At 34.8% G+C, this 20,055-nt stretch overlaps 4 protein-coding genes across 8 annotated transcripts in view; 1 reads left to right on the plus strand and 3 right to left on the minus strand.

The window, feature by feature from the left end:
* Positions 1 to 1,386, minus strand: part of LOC107632005 (lipoxygenase 6, chloroplastic) — a 5,732-nt gene extending 4,346 nt beyond the window's left edge. Inside the window, exon 1 of the mRNA XM_016335622.2 lies at positions 756 to 1,386. Coding sequence (XP_016191108.1) covers positions 756 to 1,164 — 409 coding nt within the window. The 5' untranslated portion in view covers positions 1,165 to 1,386. The remainder of the gene's footprint in view (positions 1 to 755) is intronic.
* Positions 3,773 to 11,631, minus strand: LOC107632004 (probable pre-mRNA-splicing factor ATP-dependent RNA helicase DEAH4). Of its 2 annotated transcripts, XM_021120006.1 has the most exons (17): positions 11,328 to 11,631; positions 11,130 to 11,222; positions 10,909 to 11,013; positions 10,562 to 10,779; positions 10,267 to 10,319; positions 10,044 to 10,160; positions 9,536 to 9,627; positions 8,761 to 8,847; positions 8,432 to 8,646; positions 7,985 to 8,077; positions 7,680 to 7,803; positions 6,477 to 6,621; positions 6,082 to 6,151; positions 5,053 to 5,213; positions 4,618 to 4,793; positions 4,317 to 4,491; positions 3,773 to 4,281 (listed from the first exon to the last, which is right to left on the minus strand). In XM_021120006.1, exons 1-16 carry the CDS (start codon positions 11,525 to 11,527, stop codon positions 4,341 to 4,343), a joined length of 2,100 nt encoding a protein of 699 aa, XP_020975665.1. In that variant the 5' UTR covers positions 11,528 to 11,631; the 3' UTR covers positions 3,773 to 4,281; positions 4,317 to 4,340. The 2 variants fall into 2 exon arrangements, with proteins under 2 accessions (XP_020975665.1, XP_016191106.1); XM_016335620.2 differs by having other exon boundaries at positions 3,773 to 4,491.
* Positions 12,512 to 14,888, plus strand: LOC110270474. Its single transcript, XM_021120009.1, has 2 exons — positions 12,512 to 12,813; positions 13,186 to 14,888. The coding sequence occupies exons 1-2, from the start codon at positions 12,787 to 12,789 to the stop codon at positions 14,041 to 14,043; spliced, it is 885 nt and encodes a 294-aa protein (XP_020975668.1). The 5' UTR covers positions 12,512 to 12,786; the 3' UTR covers positions 14,044 to 14,888.
* Positions 15,200 to 20,007, minus strand: LOC107632003 (U-box domain-containing protein 6). Of its 4 annotated transcripts, XM_021120008.1 has the most exons (7): positions 19,722 to 20,007; positions 19,027 to 19,120; positions 18,432 to 18,617; positions 18,193 to 18,300; positions 18,023 to 18,089; positions 16,930 to 17,939; positions 15,200 to 16,353 (listed from the first exon to the last, which is right to left on the minus strand). In XM_021120008.1, the coding sequence occupies exons 4-7, from the start codon at positions 18,240 to 18,242 to the stop codon at positions 15,558 to 15,560; spliced, it is 1,923 nt and encodes a 640-aa protein (XP_020975667.1). In that variant the 5' UTR covers positions 18,243 to 18,300; positions 18,432 to 18,617; positions 19,027 to 19,120; positions 19,722 to 20,007; the 3' UTR covers positions 15,200 to 15,557. The 4 variants fall into 4 exon arrangements, with proteins under 4 accessions (XP_020975667.1, XP_016191103.1, XP_020975666.1 ...); XM_016335617.2 differs by having other exon boundaries at positions 16,930 to 18,089; positions 19,722 to 20,006; XM_021120007.1 differs by lacking the exon at positions 19,722 to 20,007 and adding an exon at positions 19,548 to 19,705 and having other exon boundaries at positions 16,930 to 18,089.

The raw sequence follows: 20,055 nt of genomic DNA on the forward strand, positions 1-20,055 counted from the left end.
GATCTTAATTTCTTTTTTCACTTCTATTGTACACATTGTATATTAAAATTATTGTCTTCTTATACTTTTTTATATTTTTAATGGTATAAAATTATATTTAATGGTGTGAAATTACACACTCTTTTTTTATTGATTAAATATTAGCTAAATTTTAATAAAATTATTGGTTCATAGACTTTCTCAAATACTATTTTACATCTATATTTTATGATTTTTTTACGTAATCCTTATTAGATAGTTAAAAAAAGAAAGTTCACCTTTTTCTTCCCTCTCTCTAACATTAATATATGGATATTTAATTATTTATCATATATGTTTCTTGTGTTATTTTGGGAATAATTAATCAAAGGAAAAATATAGGTAGACAATGAAAATACTAAACAATGTGAATAATAGATATATCGGATGTTCATTTCACTAGATGTACGGATGGTTATTTTAATATTAAGATTTAGATGATAATTTAGAAATGTAGTGTGTTTTTAATTGATTGGTAGTTGTTCATATTGTTCAAAATGGTCATTGTTTACCTATTCTATTACTCCCCTTAATCAAAACATGCCTATTATTAGCAGTAAAGATATAACTTTGTCAAAAGCTGGTGCAGAGTGCAGATCGAACCAGTTTTACTCTTTATATAAGTTCAATTATTCTTTAAGATTTAGATATGAAATCAAAACCTTAGGATTGTAAATTTGTAAACAAAGCTAGCTAGGCTTAGGATCTAAATAAGCACACAATTAGGAAGCTATTACCGGTGTCAATTTGGTCACTGATGAGTTGAATCTGAATGCCTTGACCAACACCGTTGATGAAGTATTCCCACTGATCCTCCAATTTATCAGTGAGATTCTCCTTTATCTTCTTCCTTATTGTCATCACAGCCTTCACTTCTATCCCCTCATCACTCCTTCCAGAAGAAACCACGGAACCATTGCTGTCTTTGCTCGTCTCCAATAACGAAGAATAAGTTGATGTTACTGTCTGACTCTGACTCTGACCCTGACCTGCACCTCCGCTGCCGATCTCAGCTTTGACCACCGGCCTCCGCCGGGAAGGAAGTAAAGGAATCCTCCTGTAGGCGGAGAAGGGCGGAGATGGGCGGCAGAGGGCATTGTTGTGATGAGAGAGGTTGGAGAAGTTAGGAGGATTGAGCACAAACATGTTCTGTTTAGTTAAGTTGACGAAACGAGCCAATAATAAGAATAGTGAGCATATGATTTATGTGATATTTATTATATTAATACTGAATTGAATAGTCATCACATGACGTCGTCGTGTGTCCTTTCTTGTTTATTTAATGGATTTGATCGTCTGGGAGTTATGGAACGGCTGTGTCGAGTGCAGAGTACATTGCACAATGTTTGCTTGCTTTTAGATTGTTCATTGTTGTGATGGATTCTGACACCACACATTGGAGTGTGAACTGTGAAGTGGATGTGCCATTATTCGGTAAATAGACTACTACTACTGCCACCCTAAACGTGCAAAATGATTAAAATGGGAAGAGTTTTTAATAAATTAAATATATTGATAATGCATTAATTAAAGGGGGGAATAGTCTATCATTTAAACTAAGCACGGGTTGATATAAATTAGAGGAGTGCTAGGGCCAGCACTTTTGTTAAATTCTGGCCAGCACTTAACCATCAAAAGAAAATTAAATGATTCTACACTATTAGATGCAATCTCACACCATTAAAAATATCATTGATGGCTAATTGATGGTTAAAAATCGCAAAATCTGCTGCCCATAGACTTTCTCTTGATTTAAACAAGTATCTTAGGGTGTGTTTGATAATCACGTTTGAAGAAAAAAAGCACGTTAGAGCTTCTTGAAAGCTTCACTTTTTTGTTTGGCTAAATTTCTTCTTTACAAACGCAGAAGTGATTTTGTTCATAAAATCACGTTTACAAGAAGCAATAATTTCTAGCTTCTCCGTTGCACTAACGTGCTTTTAGTCAATACCTTCAATATTTATTTTTCTTTTACCAACTTTATCTTTTATACATGTTATTGCATTATTTATAGAATTCTTATTATTCTTCTCTATATGAGTTCTTTTTTTATTATTTATTATTTATATTTTTTATTAATTTTTTTATTTGACATTATATATTTTTATAGTTATAATTTTTGTGTATTATATTTATTATTATCTTTTATAATAGAATTTATTGATCCCATTAAGTAAAATAAATTAAATAAAAAAATTAATCATAAATAATAATAATAGTTAAAAATTATAATGTACTAAAAAAGAGTACTAAGAGTATTAAAAATATACTATATAAAAAACATATAAGAAAAAAGTATAAAAAAATTAAACATGTATAAAAAAATAATATTATAATTTAATGTCATGTCCTTTTAAGTAATTATCTATCTAAAAGTGATTTTAACTAATATTATCCAAACAATATTTATTTTATCAAAATCAATTTTGGTAAAAAATTGCCAAACATAAATCATGTTGACACAAACTTACTTCTATCCAAAATCAATTCTATAAAATCACTTTTATTCAAACTCCAATTTGACCAACCACAATCCAAACACACACTTAATATCTTAAAAGTGTACATCTATTCCACATATTACGTGATAGATAGATAGTTGTTAAGGTATATACATCTCAATGCATTGTTAAAAGAAGGGTCTTGATGCAATTGCACAAGAAGATGCATTCCAATTTCCAGCTCCATGAAGAGTTTCTAATTTAGTTATATTGACATGTTTTGTGTACTTAATAGTTCCGGTGTAGTATGCGCAAAATGGTTGAATTGCTTACTAGTCTTTTTCTCTTCAATATTACTATTGTTTTTTGTATATAACTGCAGATGAAAGTGGATATTCTATTTCAAATCAGAACATGTAATAATACACTTCAATGACTTACGGTTAAAAAATGTATTGCAGGAACTGAAGCATTTCACGTGATTTAATAAATAAAAAAAAAGAAAAAATATATTACCTCGAGTCAAGTTAAACCTCCTTGATGATAGTGGGTAATGCTATTTATAAGAATTCGTAAGTCGTAACTCTGCAAGGACTACAATTATAGAATGAAAATTGTTAATTTTGTGCACTTTCAGCTAATAAAATTAGCCCATTACACATCATAATTCGTTATTTTCTTGAAATTTTTATTACCTGACAATTTAAAACTTATTAGCTATCGTTTATAAAAATTAATCTCATAATAAAATCTGGAGTACTATATGCTGCACCTAAGTATTTCCAATCTAAACGTGCTCAATAATGGAGTCAACGGATGATTAAAGTATTTACATAGTCGACGACGCAGACTGATTCCACAAACATTGCTTTTCCAATTTTCAAGTGATTGATCATTTTGTGTAATTTTTCCTTTGTCATTTTATGAGTTTTTCATTTTTTTCTTTATTCATAATTTTATCTTTTATTTGGATGATTCATTGAATTATTTCTGTCTAATGCTAATAAAAACTAAAAAGGCGATGCTGATTGCTGACTAAATCTGGATAACACTTAGCATGCGTATGCGTATGTGGTCCTTATATGAAAATAACATTAGTATTGATAGCACCGAAAAACTTGTTCCCCTAATCACCTTACAAGAAAGAAACGATTGTTGCTTGAATCAATTTGAATTCGCACTTTGTCAGAAATGGAAAATTGAAAATTGTGTAGTTTTTGCCCTTTAACAACGATGATTAACACCTACTAAACGAAACAGTACAATTTTGGTTATAACAGTAGCACTTTACAATAACTTGCTGATAAGACTAATTTGCAAATTCAAGATAATCTTATTTAGAACTAGAGAATAGATACATAGACAGACTTCCAAGAATGTTTCAATATCACAAATAAAAATTAGAACTTTCTTGTAGAAGTGCCATTAAAAATTAACTATATCAAGTTATCAACATGACGTCTGTAATACAGTTGCATTCCAAAATCCCTGCTAGTTGTTCAATTACTTGTCAAAAGGATATGGAGTTTGTTCACTCCCTTTCCCGTCCTATTTCTTCTTTTCTTCCCCAACTTTGGGAACATTTCAGTGCCCAAGATCATGACATGATAATTAATATTATACATGGTGAACAAAAGTATATATACTTTTTCAGCCACTCACACAACTTTGCATAGCCATACCAAGCCCAACATCACTTGCTCTTGGTCAAATTTCCAATGTTAACATCAGAGCACAAAAAAAATAGAAATGGTAACAACATTGAAACTCAGAAGTCTCATTTTATCTTGGTCCAGTGTCCTTTCAGAAATTTTAGCACCGACCTACCTGTTGAGCAGAATGCCTGACAAGTCCAGATCATCATCTCAGCTATATCTTCGCTCATTTCTTGCCTTTACGAGCAAGAAATCGTTCTCTAGCAGCTTGGATTCTACTTTCACTGTCATCAACACCAGCAGTAACTTCAACAATTTTCTTCGGCAAATCTGGTACATTTCTCTCGGTCTCCTCCTCAACAGGACCAGTTCCACCACTGATTCAGACAATGGAATTAGTGCCAACAATCGCATCCTTTTAAAACCCAAAAGAAGAAGGGAAAAAGAAAAAAGCTCCAATTGCGGTATTTTATTCAAAGCTCAGAGACATCAAACTGAGTTACCTTAGTTTGTATACATCAAGTGTCTTAAGCTTGTTAATAACAGGTACAACCCATCTCATCTCAACAGAACATACATTTCTCATGTATGGACGTGGAGTTGCAATTAGCTCATGGTACACAACATAGTCTGGAAACTTCCCCAGATCATCAGCTTTCAGAACAGATGATGGATGTACCTAGTACACATTACAGATGCAGGTATCTAAATATCTATCATTTAGTTAAAATTGAAAACAGTGAAGTGTATGGATTTAAGGGAAGCCATTTAAAGAATAAGTATAAAAGTAAAAGCTCGCCAACACAACATGAAATAATATTTAGCAATGTGTTGCTAAAAGCAATGTGACATGCAATAGCAAGTGATCGGTCAAGAACTATCTATTCCAAAAGCTTAAGTTGATGGGTAGTGAGTAAACTTGCTCTCATTAATATTACCTGGACTACTTGGCCTTGAAAACCCAAAGTTCGATAACCATTGTGATGCATTTTCCTTTCAGCCAGCTGATTTGCATATCCCACACATAGAGCCTTCCTCAAATTTCGATAATCCTGTCGAGACTCTCCCCTTCTCCTACTTGACCTTATATCGAGTGGTCCTATTGCAAGGTTGAAAAATGTAGGTAAAGGGGTGGAAAGGGAAACAGGAGAAGGAAATACACATAGACACACAAAAGAAAAGAGATCTTCTTTCCCCGTGATGTAATTCCACTTTTATTATTATTTTATTATTATTTATCTTTTTTTGACAAAGGGGTAATATTAGATTGGATATCATCATATGCTAAAGTGGAAACCAATAGTTTCTGTAGATCTTTACTGAAAACAGCATGATAATACTAGAAACAACTAACTGAGCCCTGAATGCAAGAAAACCATCAATTACTTTCTATCCACTTTTATTAGTTTAAGCATGTATGACAAGTAACAAAAATGAGATTTGACCAGGATACCCTTAGATTATAAGATAATTATGTGCAAAGGAGACTAACACAGTTCTCAACTTGAAGATGCTTTATTGTCAAACCAAATAGATCCAACTGTTAGTATGAACTTATACTATTTAGTTTTCAACAGAAAGTGTATTCTACAGTCTACACCGTACAAAGCAACGCTTAGAAAGTATTACAGTAAACACAACTTGTTCAAGCAACATTACTGTTGATGAATATAAATCTAAAAACTGACATTCTAAAATTAATGTTCAAAAGTTCATTCTATTCATAAATCATTCAACAAAATTGCCCAAGTTCACATCAACAGAAGTAGGATGAACTGGAAGCAGACAGAAAAGAGCTACTACAACATGTCCCATTTAAATTTCAGTCAACCACTATTTCACACTTCTTTTAAATGCACAAATTGCCACATGAGTTTGTCAAAAATAATCCATTAAACAAAAAATTTCAAAATCAGGCATAAAGTCACTTTCTGCATGCAGTTTCCTCAGGAATATGGAACACAAACCTTTTGCTATTTTCTGCATTATCTGAGATAACTGCTTACGGACATCTCTAACAAACAGCATCCCTCGCACCTGCAATTAGTTAATTCCAGAATAATCACATATACCATTCATTAAGTAAAACACCCAAAAAAATGTCTAAGATGTGTTTCCCTTCGTTTTTTATATGGGACTCCTGAAAACAGGAAATTTTAGATGAATGTTACTGAAGTAGAACTGCAAACATGCATTCTCATCAACATCAAGAACTAACAATAAATGTCTTTATCCAAAGCCAGGAAGATCTTATATATCTGCACAGCCAGCTGTTTTGATTATGTGACAAGGAATACCCTAATACTCCACAAGAGTGGTAAACTTGAGACTAAATATTCATCAACAGACTTCCTAGGGTTACCTGTAAGCCATTGTCTTTGCACCAACCAATGTCATAATCAGTTTGATCCCAGCACTCAAATATCTGCAGCAATTGTATGTGATCACCCAAGCCAAAGCCATCAGGAAGGTTGGGCTCTGGGTGTTTCCTCTTTTTCTCAGTTTTGCTGAATCAGTGAAAAGTTGTAACAGCTCAGTCAGTCAGTCCTTGAAAAAGGAAACTGCACAAAACTATATGCAAGGCGTATTCCAGAATTTTGATAGTTGCTATATGCATTATCCATCCATTACTATTGTAAAACATGTTTTATAAGATGCAGTCTGTTAAAATTCAATCATGTGTATTTATTTGTAGGGAATGCTAACCTCGTCACTTGTGTGCTGGTGTTAGCATCCACACTTTAGACAGGACCAAGAAATAATTTTCTTTCATTTTAAGAGTGTGCAAGACTTGTGGATAAGAGGTACTTTGTCCATAAATTGAAAGGAAAGACCAACATGGCTGAGGCTTTTCAGAGACAAAGTGTGAATTTACAGCACGGTTAACTTTATGTTTATGAGAGAGGATTCTGTAACAACAAAAGAAAGTCTAATCCCTCTAGATGGGATTAACTACATAGATTAGATTATTTCATAAATGATATCAATTGTTAAACATGTAAAAGTCTTTAAACCCTTTGATGATTTCACCTTCTAACTTGCTCTGTTACCTTTCACCAAATCTACCCTTCCTGTTGGGACTTCTACAGAACTTCTTCAAACACGTGCATATCACCTAAGGCGAAATTATACCATCTTTTCACAATAGGTCCCATATGAGCTTTTCCTCTAATGCATTTGTCCTTGATCCTAGGATGTCAAACTAATCAACACAATTTTTGTGGTATATTATCTTTTCACAGATATGTGACTTGTGGTATAATATCTTCCCTGATTTTACCTCTAAGCTACAATTTTTGTACCTTGATATTTTTTTTTTTTTTACATTCCCAATACTCTATGTTACTTCTACTTTTGAAATCATGTGATTCCAAAGCCTATCTCTGCAGCTCTATCTTTTCATTATCTCCTCTCTTAATTCTTTCAATAGTAATATATCATCAGCTATCATGATTTCTATAAGCCAGGAAAAATAAAATGCCTTAATATACACAAGTTTTGTGCATTTATGCAAAAGGAAAGAGAGTGGTTTGTTATCTAGTTGAAAATGCATGAGAGAGAGAACCTCCGCGCTGGTAGCAATGTAGTTTCAGCTGATAACATGGCAGCAACAGTCAAAGCCTCAGGTATGCAACCATAATCATTTGCCTCCATCAAGGTTCGTGATAAGGAAGGTTCTAATGGAAGCTCTGCATAGAATTTTAAAACAAAATTAAAATTAAAATTAATAAAGTTAGAAAAAAAATAGTGCACAAGGAACTTGTACTCATTCAGACTGACATCTCATGATGAAGATAATGATAGTGAAATGCATGATTTCTCCAGACTAATTTAAAATTCAACCAAAAAAAGAAAAGGGGAAATAACTACCAGCCATTTTCTGTCCAATACTTGTAATTGCACCATTTTCATCAATAGCATCAATCAGATATAATTGCTTCAAGGCATCTTGTAAGGACTCAGCTGCAGAAAAGCCAGTCATTCATCGCCAAGTTATAGTCGAGTAAAATCCACTAAATCACTATTTGTCATGGAAGATGGAACAGGAAGATTAAAATCAAGAGAAACTAAACATATGCATTAAAATCAGTTGGGAACAGAACTCTGGGCCGATAAAAAGAACAAGGGTAACAGTAGAACACCATTGAAGAAGCCACAGAAAGAATTCAAAAACTTTTGAAATAACAAGTGAAAAAAGAAAAAGAGATAAAGCAACTTACCACAATCAAATGAGAATCAAGTTCAGTTATTTAACATTACTAAGAAAGAAAAAAAGAACAATTTAGTAAACTTTCAAATAAGAAAAAAGTATCTTACATGAAGGAGGATCAAGAAAATCAAATTTCAGGATGTCAATATCTGGAAGGTCCAATGACTTCAAGTAAAGAACACTACCAGCAAGAGAAGATCTCTGTATTTCGGGAACAGTAACATCCAAGAACTCATCATTGTAAACTTGGGAAGGATACAGACGGTAGCATTTTCCAGGACGGGTTCGTCCCGCTCGGCCTGCACGCTGATTTGCTTGCACTCTGCAATTTAAGATATTACTTTTAAAGCACATAAATTGCTTCCTGGACTGTAAAAGCATTGCATCACTGCATCCATGCTTCAAGTCAAAATGAAATGGTAATAATGATGCTTACTTGCTAATTTGAACAATATCAAGAGAATACATGCCGGTAGATGGATTATACTGCCTTTGCTTTACATACCCAGAGTCAATAACATACCTAAAATTCACAACGTATGTTCAGAAACCGTACGGAGACAACTTATTGTGCTTGATCTAAACAAGAAAACTATTTCTATGTACAATCAAATCAACAAATGTACACATTCAATTGTGATGGGCATTCATCATAAATAAAATAAAAAATAAACAAAAAATTGCATCTCATAAAATGCAAAGGAATTAGAATATCATTAATTTATTTTCTTTGTATAGGAATTTGCATTACAAATTTAAAAAAGAAAAAGACATGCATTTTAAAGAACAAGTTAAACTAGCACCACATTACTACATGTGATTTTCCACTGTGTCAAAAGAAATAAAATGCATTGTCAGCTATACTATATATTGAGCACTCATTCTTGTTTTGGCGACAATATTTTCATCCTCTTCAGGGTGCTGCCCTAGGTGATATTCACACTGCTTTTACAGAAATAGTTTAATCATGGCATTAATCAGCTTCTTGTCACATTCAAGAAATGAATTATCGGGTTGTCATTTCAAACAAGTTTAGGCTTTTTCTGACAAATACAATAATAAATAGCTACACTGAACACTGCAGAGAAATAAGAATCATTTATTATTATTACAATAAGTAATAACAGTTCCCTTGGCCTGCAATAAGCAACACATCCACTGAAGTTTTAATTTTAACACAATAAACTTTGACAAAATATTAGTTCCCTTACACAACACCGTCAACAGTCAAAGAAGTTTCAGCAATGTTTGTTGCAACAATAATTCGCCTACAACTTGGAGGTGGGGGATTAAATACACGCACCTGTAAGATTATACAAGATACGGATGAGCTTAAAATGCATGAAAAATATATATTATCTGGATCTTTAGTTTTGATGAATACCTCAAACATAACTGTTGAATAGTCCCAAAACAAAGAGCAATCTCATGCATCTAATTTTTAATTTCAGGCTGAGTAATATTCTTTTGCATATGATTAGGAAACAAACATGATAAACAGCAACTTGAAAGCGGAAATACCTAGAGAATTCCCTCACTGCAGTTTGTTACTAACTTATTTCCAGAAGCCTAAGAACTATGTCCATTATACCTTCCAAAATATACTTTATATCGGTTCATATAGAAGTTATAGTATTTGCAACTTGCACTGAATAACTCAAGCCAGTGGTAAGCACAGTTCTCAATTAGGAAGATTGAATCAGAACAAAAATTACTAGCCTGCAATTCAGGTGGCAAGGAACCATGTAGGGGGAGGATTATAGCATCCATACAAGAACCTTCCTCCAGAGACCGCACTTTATCTTCTAACTTAGATACCAATTTCTCTATATCATCCTGTGAAATTATTTAGGCATGCTCAACCATTGCGTCATTTTAGAAAATAAAGGATTGAAATTACACTCTAGAGTATAAGGTATATACCATATGATGAAAAGTTCACCTGTCCAGTCATGAATATCAAGACATCCCCTTCCGGTTCGCGAACATGTATATCTGCAAAACCAATACAATTATTTTAACCATGATCATCTTCTTCCTCGAAGAAAAGACCAGTTTTCATGAGACGTTATCTCAATACATGATAAATAGACATGTTAATATGTTATGCAGGAATCCATCAAAATGCAATCAGAAAATTTTAGTTATACACCCTTGCTAGAAAGATTATTAACAATTGATACAATTTAAACCAATATACATTGCAATGCAGCTGAGGTTAATATGTCATTTCATACCAATAGCCGTTTTCAGAGAAGACTCGAGATAGCTTGACGGACGCTCCTTGCTATAAAGTATCTCAACCGGGTACAGTTTTCCTGGGATGGTCAACACAGGACAGTCCCTAAAGAAATTTGAAACTTTATTACCATCAAGAGTGGCCGATGTGATCAAGACTTTGAGATTGGAAGTACGAATTTTAGCCAAGCGTTTCATCAGCCCCATCAATATATCCCTGAAACAAAATACCAATCAAGATTACATAAACAAACTCCACTGATTCAAACAAATATACAATCCAAAGCTAACACCTCGGACTATACTACAAAGTCTGCAGATACAACTGAAATGCAACATGTCTTACGTGTTCAAGCTCCGTTCATGAGCTTCGTCCAATATGACGACAGAATACTCATTCAGCTCAGGATTCACCAGACTCTCGCGGAGCAGAACCCCGTCGGTAAGATATCTAACCAAAATCAAATAAAATCAAATCAATCGCCACCATTCATCCAGTCAGAAACCAATTGAAATAAAAGCCAAACCAACTCAAACGGTGAACAAAGAATTATAGAATGCCATTACTTTATGCGCGTGCGGTGTGAAGTTCTATCCTCGAATCGAATGGCATATCCAACTTCCTCTCCAAGCTGAACGCCAAGCTCCTGCGCAACGCGCCTGCGATGAAGTAAGAGCCAAAACGACGGCGTATTAGCGAAAGCGAAGCTCAGAAATTTGTTTGGGATTTTAGTGGAGAGAGAGAGAGAGGAGTTGGTTAATTACCTTGCGACGGTGACCGCAGCGACACGGCGGGGCTGAGTGACGACGATTCTGGCGGAATCGGCGTAGCCGCGGCGGTAGAGCATCTGAGAGAGCTGGGTGCTCTTTCCGGAACCGGTTTCTCCGATGACAACAACGACGGGATTGCGCTCAATAGTTTCAATGATCTTTTCTTCATATTGCACTATTGGAAGTGTTGCCATCGAATCCAGCAAGTGAAACCGAAAGAAACCGCAAGTTGGACTCCCAGAGTCTTAAATAGTAAATACTAAATACTCTCTGCTGAAGACTGGCCTCCTAAACTGAGAGGGAGCAAGTTATTGCATTTGTTTCAAATTCTACATTGTAAATTTTATTAAAAGAATTCGTTACGAGCTAATGGAATAAGTATACAATGTGATAATAGGCTGATTTTTTGCCCAATATGAATAAAAAATTAAAATTAAACATCTGTTATCCTATGAGGTAAAATGCTATTAATTTATCAAACACAATACACTCATATTATGCAGAATAATCATTCGAGTACATAATAAATATCTGATATCCTATTAAATCGAATACCCAATTTAAAATACTTGAAATTGATTACACAAATACACTTTTACTATTCTAAAATAAGTATATGTGAATAACTTTAAATAAACATCCGATACTTTAATTTTAATTTGAAATTAACCACTATTGTATGCATTGTAAGGCACATGTATTGGCTCCCTATACCTTTTTTTTTTTTTTACCAAAGATATGAGACTCGAACCCACAACTTCTTAATTGAGTATGCCATTTGAACTATTACTCATTCGCGGCTCCCTATACTTTCTCTTATTAAAAACTTTGTTTTTATTTTAGAGATATCACATATCACAAATTTTAATTATCGAATTATTCTCTAATTTTTTATTTTGTTATATTAAATTTTGGTAAAAAAAATTAGACCAGTTTTTATCATTATAAATAAAGGTGGAAACTCAGGTGCAGTCAACTTCACGTGAATTTGCTACCTGAGAGCCGTTAAATAATTTGATTGATTTGACTAAATTTTCATCTAACGGCTCTCAGATATCAACTTCAAGTGAAATCGACTTCAGGTGAGTTTTCACCTTTCAATAAAAGCCAGCAAGTAATATTATTGCCATCCTCTCTCAGCAAGGATCTCTATAATGTCTTACTATTTTTTTTTTTTTTAGAAATTTGAATATTAATGTCTATCTTATTCTATACAAATTTGACTACTTCAATATCGGAGCTGCTAGGAAAATGAACTTTGGGGCAAGTTAATTGTTCAATTTTTGGAACTTATAAGGTCTTTAATTATTTTGTGTGTATATATATATTTAAGTAGTTGGTCCAACATTGCAAACGAAATGATGATAGATCTATACATTATTTGAAAGGGGCAACTTATTTGCTGTTTGCTGACTCTTATCATCTTCTAGCTTCTGCACCAATATCACAAATAATGCCTACATCCATTCTCCCTTCCCAAGTAAGTCTCAAAATCTTGTAGATGATCGATTTTATCAATCGTTTCTATCAAATCTTGATGGTTTTTCTTTTTAAAAAAATTACTATTTTATCTTTTATTTATAAGGATATATTGTTTATTTAACTGCGTTACTAATTGTTCGCTACAATGGAATTCATTCTCGTTGGTTTTCATAAGATGGATTGAACAAACAGAAAACAATAGTAAGGGCATGCATGAACCATGGGGGCATAATTAATTAATAATGAGATGCATGAAACAAATTTGCCATAGAATGTCAAGATTTAGGAACAGTTACACATATTAAGACCAATGCAAAATTAATTTGTGTTGTCCCACGTTCATGAGTTTTGTTCTCTTGTGATTTCTCAGAATGGAAACACAAGAACCACAAAAATGAGTTCAAGGCAACGTCCATTACATGCATGTGGAGTTTCCATGATAGCAATGGCAGAAATTGCGATTGGAAAAACCCAGAATGTCAATGGTCCATTGGGTGCAAACTTGAGAAGGATAATTGCAAAACTTTCGAGATCCACCACACCCCTTATTTATGCAATGCAATGCCAATTGCTAGCCATACTATCCTTCATGGATGATCACATCATAACAGCAGAGAAAATCTCCGAGAAATTGTTCCCATCCTCTGCGGTGGCCTTCGACAAAGTCGATGAACTAGTCCTAATCATAGCCTCCATGCCAGAGAAATTTGATGGGGCAGTGAACAAGGTCTCAACAGTGATCCACAAAGTGCCATTGCTAGAACGGGCAATGACCCTTTTCATATCAATGTTGAATGGTTTTGCTTCTATCTTGGATCATTATTGGGGGCGTGGAGATTCAATAAGCACAAAGGAGAAAACCATAGGTGTTGATTCATCTTCTTCTTCTGGATACATTTCCTTGGAAAACTTTCCTCCCATATCGGAGGCCGAAATCAAAGGGACTCACGACAAGAAGGCAGCGGCAGTGTTGCCGAGTTGCGCAAAAGGGTCTTACAAGCAGGCATTACTGGAGAGTGGTAACAAAGAAGGGAACAATCCACATGATGATGATGATGAGAAGGAGGTTGATGGAGGTGAATTGTGTGAAGTTAGTGAAGAAGGGGAAAAGAAGCAAGATGATAGAAGAAGTGAAGTTGAAGAGAATGATAAGTGTGAAAGTAACAAGGGTGGTGATGTTCTTTTGAAATTGTTTGATTCATGGCTCATGAACCCAGGTCGTTTCTAGAAAACCATGAAGAATAATGCAATTAGCTAGCTAGCTAACTAGAATCTCCATTTCTAGTAATTTTTTTTTATTGATTTATTTGTTTTGCAGTTTTGTTTCAATGTTACCCAAACATTCTTGAAAGTAGCTTGTTACTTAATTTTGTCCAACAAAGCAATCAAGTCCGTTCTTACCACTTATTGAGTTACAGTGTATATATAGGCAATGATTTACTTAGTATAATAATACAAATTTATTGATTTTGTATGTGTGAATCTTTCAATTCCAACAATAGAGGAGAACTATAGGATGTTGAGAAATTAATAACATAGCAGTCTCCTTATCAATGAAGCTAAGGGGCTATTGAGTGTTGAGGGTACAATAGAACTAATCACAAAATAAAATAATTCGTCTAGGAATTATTCCGGGAAGATAGGCACTTGGTGCGTCCATCTGCATGTTGCAAAGTCAACACCCAACAGAGAAGAATATCCATTTTAGTTTTGGTTGCTGTATGTTTGGATCCTGAGTGTGACAAAGTCAAATCATCATGATCGTCATCAATAACGATGTTCCTGAATTCTGATAGTGCTTCACGGATTCCCTCTGATCTACGTTCAAGTTGGCTTGATGACATAACCACAAATGAAGCAACTGTGCTAAGAATGAATTCGCACCTTAGGACAATTTCTTACGTTGGATATTTGACTCCAACAACTGAACCATCACATGATACCGTTACGAAAAGGCAATTCTTGACCACAGATCAGGCAACTTGACATTTTTAACACCCAAAAGTTCTCAATCAAATTAATAAAGGTAAGAAAGAAAGAATCTACGTTTTAATGTAGAAAACAGACAAAAAACTCAAAAAATCAGAAATCAAATGCAGAGTCTGGATGTTCGGAAACCTTCTTTTAATATCAGTGTCTTTTAATTTAATCTTAATCATAGAAACCAATATCAATAAAAGAATGTACACTCTGCACACTCCGAACCAATAATTACGGGCCAAAGACGACGTAGGAGAGACATGAAGTTGAGGCTTGAATTGAAGCAAATGGATTTATGAGAAGGAAAAGTCTAGGGAGCCAGCAACTTTGTTAAATTCTGGCCAGCATGTAACCAGCAAAAAAAATTGAGCCATTGGATGAAATCTCACACCAATCTCACACTATTAAAACTATTATTGATGACTATTTGATGGCTACAAATCACAAAAGTTGCTAGCCCCTAGCATTCCTCTTATGAGAATATGCTTACTTAGCTTCTTTCCAAAACAGAAACACCGTAATTTACATTATTCAGGTTTGTCGTAAGCCCGTAGCTGGAAAAAAGCAAATCTTACACTTTGAGCCTCGATGAAATACCCCCGGAAAAAAATTAATGAGAGAGAGAGAGAGAGAGAGAGAGAGAGAACAAAATCCATAGATTACACAGGCCTGTACATCACTTCTTCGCTTTGGAAACCAAAAAATAAGCAGCACCCATTGGAAGCGAAATGCAGAGATTTACAAGTTACAAACCTTTGGAGCTTAACACTGGTAGACAGAATAGCTCTTGCTTTTCCAGAAAAAGCTAAAAGCTTTCCCTGTCTTACTTCTAGACATTGACTTGCATTGCGGCTTCATTTCAGAAGGCGGCATTGACAAATCGCTAGTTTCAGGAGGGCAATGATGTGCGTCAGCTTGCACTGGCGGATGGTCTCGTTGCCGCTGCTCTCGAAACAACATCAGGAGTTTCTGAGCTTTATCTCTCCCTCTTGGATTTCCATTCACTGATATTGAAACCAATGCAGGGATGACACCTTCTTGTAGCACCATCTCACAACATTTCTCACTTCTATTGCATAGAAGCAGGAGGCAAGAGACAGCTTGCTCCTGCTCTAGGAGCTCGCCTGTGTCCAATATTGAAGCTAATGCGCCTATAATTCCTGGAGTCGATAACATTTCCTCCATCCCATCTTGGGAAGAAGCCAAATTTATCAAAATAGCTATACATTTTTCTATCCAACTACAATCGCCCTGGTCCACAAGAAGAATTTGTAGGCCGCCAACGATGCCGGATGAAAGGAGGTAAGGAATGTTGGAGGTTACAGTGGAAAGATTATAGAGAGCATGGAGAGAATCCTGCTTGCATTGAATATCAGTGTCAGCTTGAAGAAGCTCGATTAAGAACTGAACAGCCTGACTCACACCAATCAAACGCTTGGCCTCTTCAAGGGAAGATAGATTCACGTATAAGGCAGTTGCACAACCATACGAAGGAGTATTTGAAACCATTTCCTCCAACAATGATAATACTCCTGCCGCCAACATGATTTCCTTATTTCTGTTGAGAAGTTAAAAGCATAAAATTTAAGTCGATGATTTTCACCTTGTTAAACGTAATTGTGAATATTCAGATGTTAACACAATTTTTAAGTAGACATAAGTTAATATTATGCATGTTCTGGAAAAGCTAACGAACCATAAACAGTACTGTATCTTGGGAAACTCCGCCCACATTTATAATTGGAAAATGTTAACTTCATGTACAATGTCATTCTCTTTCTGTTTAAATATGACAATGAAGAACCAGAGCGCATAAATGCTACAGAAATTATGTATATCCATGTGCATGTGGAAGGAATAGTGGAGGGAATTATTACATCGAAACATATTACCTAATAAATCAGACAAACTGTGGAACTCATTATCAATACTTTTTAATAAAATCAATTTACTTTCAATATGAAGCATAAAAGCATTTTCAATAACAATATTGCTAGCTTCTGTCCAAGTGCAGGAATCCAAACAAAAGCTGCTATATGCCAATGATGTGAAACAGGATAAAATGGTTTACTAGGAACTACATTAATGGTTCAAAACAATTTAAAAAATAGAGGGGAAAAAAGAAGCAGCAAACCTGTCATTATTTACAGCCAGGTTGAAAAGAGCCATTGCTCCATGCTCCTGAGCCATCAAATTTCCTTCACGCACAGCTGATTGTAAAAACCGCAAAAGTACTTCAACGAAGCCATTAGCCCCCATAAAAATCCTTGCTTCTTCATCATCCTTCAGCAACAGCCTTAATCGTTCAACCACTTTACATTTCCTCTTCAAACTATTAGCCTCAGTCAAGATTTCCAGAAGACTTAAGTACTGTGCAATATCTTCCTCTTGTGTAGACACACTTTCAGCCCTATTTCCCCCAATTTCCTCAAAGGTACCCCTTTCTTCTAATGGAACCACTTTAATACCCTTCAACTTGCAAGAGCTGACACTGTTTGCAGATCTTGAATTTGTGGATTCAGACTCATTGAATGCCAATCTCCAGTAATTAAGATCAAGAGATTCAGGAGGGCCTTCGGGAATATTAACTCCATTCTGTTCACACCAACTAGCAACAAGACCTTTCACACAGTAATTAGGAGTCAAACAGAGATGTGTGAGCTTCTGTTGGGTCTTTGGGCAAGTGCTGTGGCCATCACTAAACCATTTTTCTATACATAACCTTTCGTAAGTTTGCCCAGAAGCAATGATTACAGGATCGTACATAAGTTGCAAAGATATTGGGCACCTTAGCTCTTCAGGGGGAAGGGGCATGTGCTCTGATTTCATATCATTTGGCTTAAAACAAAAGGAACCAAGTTTAGAAAACTGTCTGTCAAAGGCCTGACAATGAACACCGGGAACACCATCCTCAATGGATCCCTGAACAGTGGGAGAACAAGGTGCAGAACCCTGAGAATCATTGTCATCTGAGAACTCATTTCTAAATAATTTTGAGTATTTCTTCATAAGATGCAAAAGATAAGCAACAATTGATTCCTTCCGCTTGTCTTCCTCTGCCCGAGCCCTTTCTATGACCTTCTTGAGAGCTCTTCTTTCAGCAAGAGCTGCTCTAGAAGATGTAATTCCAAGCCTGCTAGCAGCCTGATGAAAAGATTCAAGTTCATTGCTGTCATTAGAGTCATTAAACTTTCTTCCCTGCTGAAGCAATGCAATTAAATCATCACCAATTTTCTTCTCTGATGGATCAAGTGCAAATGACACACTTGCAAGTTCATTGACAATCTCCTGAATCTGAACAAATAAATTCAAACCAAAGCTCAACTTAAGTATTGACACAAAAACAGTAAATTTGTGAATATGCATTTATATAAACAGCAATCTTCAAGTTTAGTACCTGACACCCAATAGATTGTGGAACAATATCTTCCACCCGTTTAAGACCATCTTTGAGAGAACATTTAGCCCTCTCAAATTTTAGAAGAATAGAATCTGCAGTTATAGCCTGCATCGTAAGTATTGCCGTTTGTGAGATAATGACTTTAGACCAGCCAACAAATGAATAACCTGATGAACAAGCTAAAAAGAATCATCAGATACCCAGAGATCAGGTCATAATGGAGAAATAAATCATACCAGGTAAAGTTTACTACATTCTGTGCAGTGCTGAAGAATGTTTTTAGTCTTCTCTATGGCCATGTGCAGAGAACATAATGCTTGAATTCCAGATTTGCTCCTAGGCCGAGCTGCTTCCAAGGAAGGAAATACCGACAATATTTTGCAATATATCAGAGAAAGCGCCTTGCACATCTGTCCATGTAACTGCATCAGAAACCAAATAAATATTGCTTAGATTACATTACAGAAAATTAAAGAAACAATTACATAAAACTTGTAACAGACAGGAAACCATGACACTAAAACCAGAGAAAGACCGATCATTAACACTTTTCTTTTTTCATTTGGTCAGTGACGCAAATATTTGCTAAAGTAGCCATAGTGATAAACCGAATAAAAAAAACCTGTCCAGTAGTGCAGATTCAACTGTTTGTAATAGCCACTCAATAACAATCAATAAATTTCCGAAAAAGAAAATGTTTGTCTCGATTTTCCACTTAATTGAATCCAAAAAATGTAAAGAAACAAATATTTACCAAATTCGAGTCCTCAAATAGACCTTGCCATATCGACTGTTCATATAGTCAAAGCAATTACTGCTCAATCATCATACCTTGGCATCACTTGCTGAAAACTGTTTTTCCTCATACTCAGCTACATCCATAGTTCAAATCTCCCTGTAAACTCTGGGTGCTAACCAATCTCAACTGTTTTAGCCAATGAATCAAATGCAAACAAGAAAAAATCAGAAAAGAGCCAAAAAAAAATAGAAAATAGAAAATCTTAGCAATTCGGAATCAAAACGGCATCAGTCCATATCGCTGCAGTCAACTAAAATTTTCAGCAGTTTTTTCGTTCCAAATAGTATGCAATTAATTAACACTTTCCTTCAAGAATTGAAGAGACAACAGCTAACAGAAAATACAGTACGTAACTACACGCTGCTCAAATTTTGAAAATAAACTTTGAGGGATCAGAGAATAAATCCAAAAGACGAAAAGGATATCTCAAATTCGAAATAAATCATCTCCGTGAAGCTTAATCCATCGAAACTAATTTTCACTTAACACCTTAATGATTTCAACAAAAAAAAAAGAACTCGGGCTTAAGTTTCCAGCTAAGATCTTCACTTACACAACTTCAGCGCTTGAAGAAGTATAGAAAGGTTGAAACACAAAAACCGTTAACAGCTTAAAAAACCATTAAATAACTATTCAAGAGAAGTATCAGATTCAGAAGCCAAGTGACGTAGGTAAGTTAAGTAGAAGGAGCAAGGATTGGATATTGGACAGCAAAACGACGACGTACCAAGCAGAAACTTCAAATCGCGGCCAAGGAGGCTTCATTTAGAAAAAAAAAAAGAAACAGAGAGAAAGAGTTGTAGAATGGAAGAAATTTTAGAGTTGAGTAAGAAGATGAAGAGAGATTTGTACAGAGTGAAACACGCTGAGAGTGAAATCGAAAGCAAAATAGAGCGAAGTTTGTGAGAGAAAGAGAGAGGAGAAGAATGAAGGAAGATAGGGGAGGGAGATGGAGATTTGGTTATGCTGTGAGACTCAGTGACTGTCTGACTGAGTCTAATTATTAAAATTTTTTAGTTAGTTAATATATAATATAATATTAATTATTTGAAAATTAAAGA

Source organism: Arachis ipaensis, chromosome B03 (genome assembly GCF_000816755.2).
Source record: "Arachis ipaensis cultivar K30076 chromosome B03, Araip1.1, whole genome shotgun sequence".
Classification (NCBI taxonomy): Eukaryota; Viridiplantae; Streptophyta; class Magnoliopsida; order Fabales; family Fabaceae; genus Arachis; species Arachis ipaensis.

Excerpts from the sequence above, each read along its gene's own strand:
- LOC107632003 (XM_016335617.2), bottom strand. The coding sequence starts at position 19,077 with ATGGATGTAGCTGAGTATGAGGAAAAACAGTTTTCAGCAAGTGATGCC. Across the intron at positions 18,301-18,431 it reads AATGTAGTAAACTTTACCTG|GCTATAACTGCAGATTCTAT; the intron begins GTATGATTTATT and ends CTTACGATGCAG. Across the intron at positions 18,090-18,192 it reads CACAATCTATTGGGTGTCAG|ATTCAGGAGATTGTCAATGA; the intron begins GTACTAAACTTG and ends TTATTTGTTCAG.
- LOC107632004 (XM_021120006.1), bottom strand. The coding sequence starts at position 11,527 with ATGGCAACACTTCCAATAGTGCAATATGAAGAAAAGATCATTGAAACT. Across the intron at positions 9,628-10,043 it reads CCTTGCCACCTGAATTGCAG|GTGCGTGTATTTAATCCCCC; the intron begins GCTAGTAATTTT and ends ATAATCTTACAG. Across the intron at positions 6,152-6,476 it reads GCAAAGACAATGGCTTACAG|GTGCGAGGGATGCTGTTTGT; the intron begins GTAACCCTAGGA and ends AACTAATTGCAG.
- LOC110270474 (XM_021120009.1), top strand. The coding sequence starts at position 12,787 with ATGCCTACATCCATTCTCCCTTCCCAA. Across the intron at positions 12,814-13,185 it reads CATCCATTCTCCCTTCCCAA|AATGGAAACACAAGAACCAC; the intron begins GTAAGTCTCAAA and ends GTGATTTCTCAG.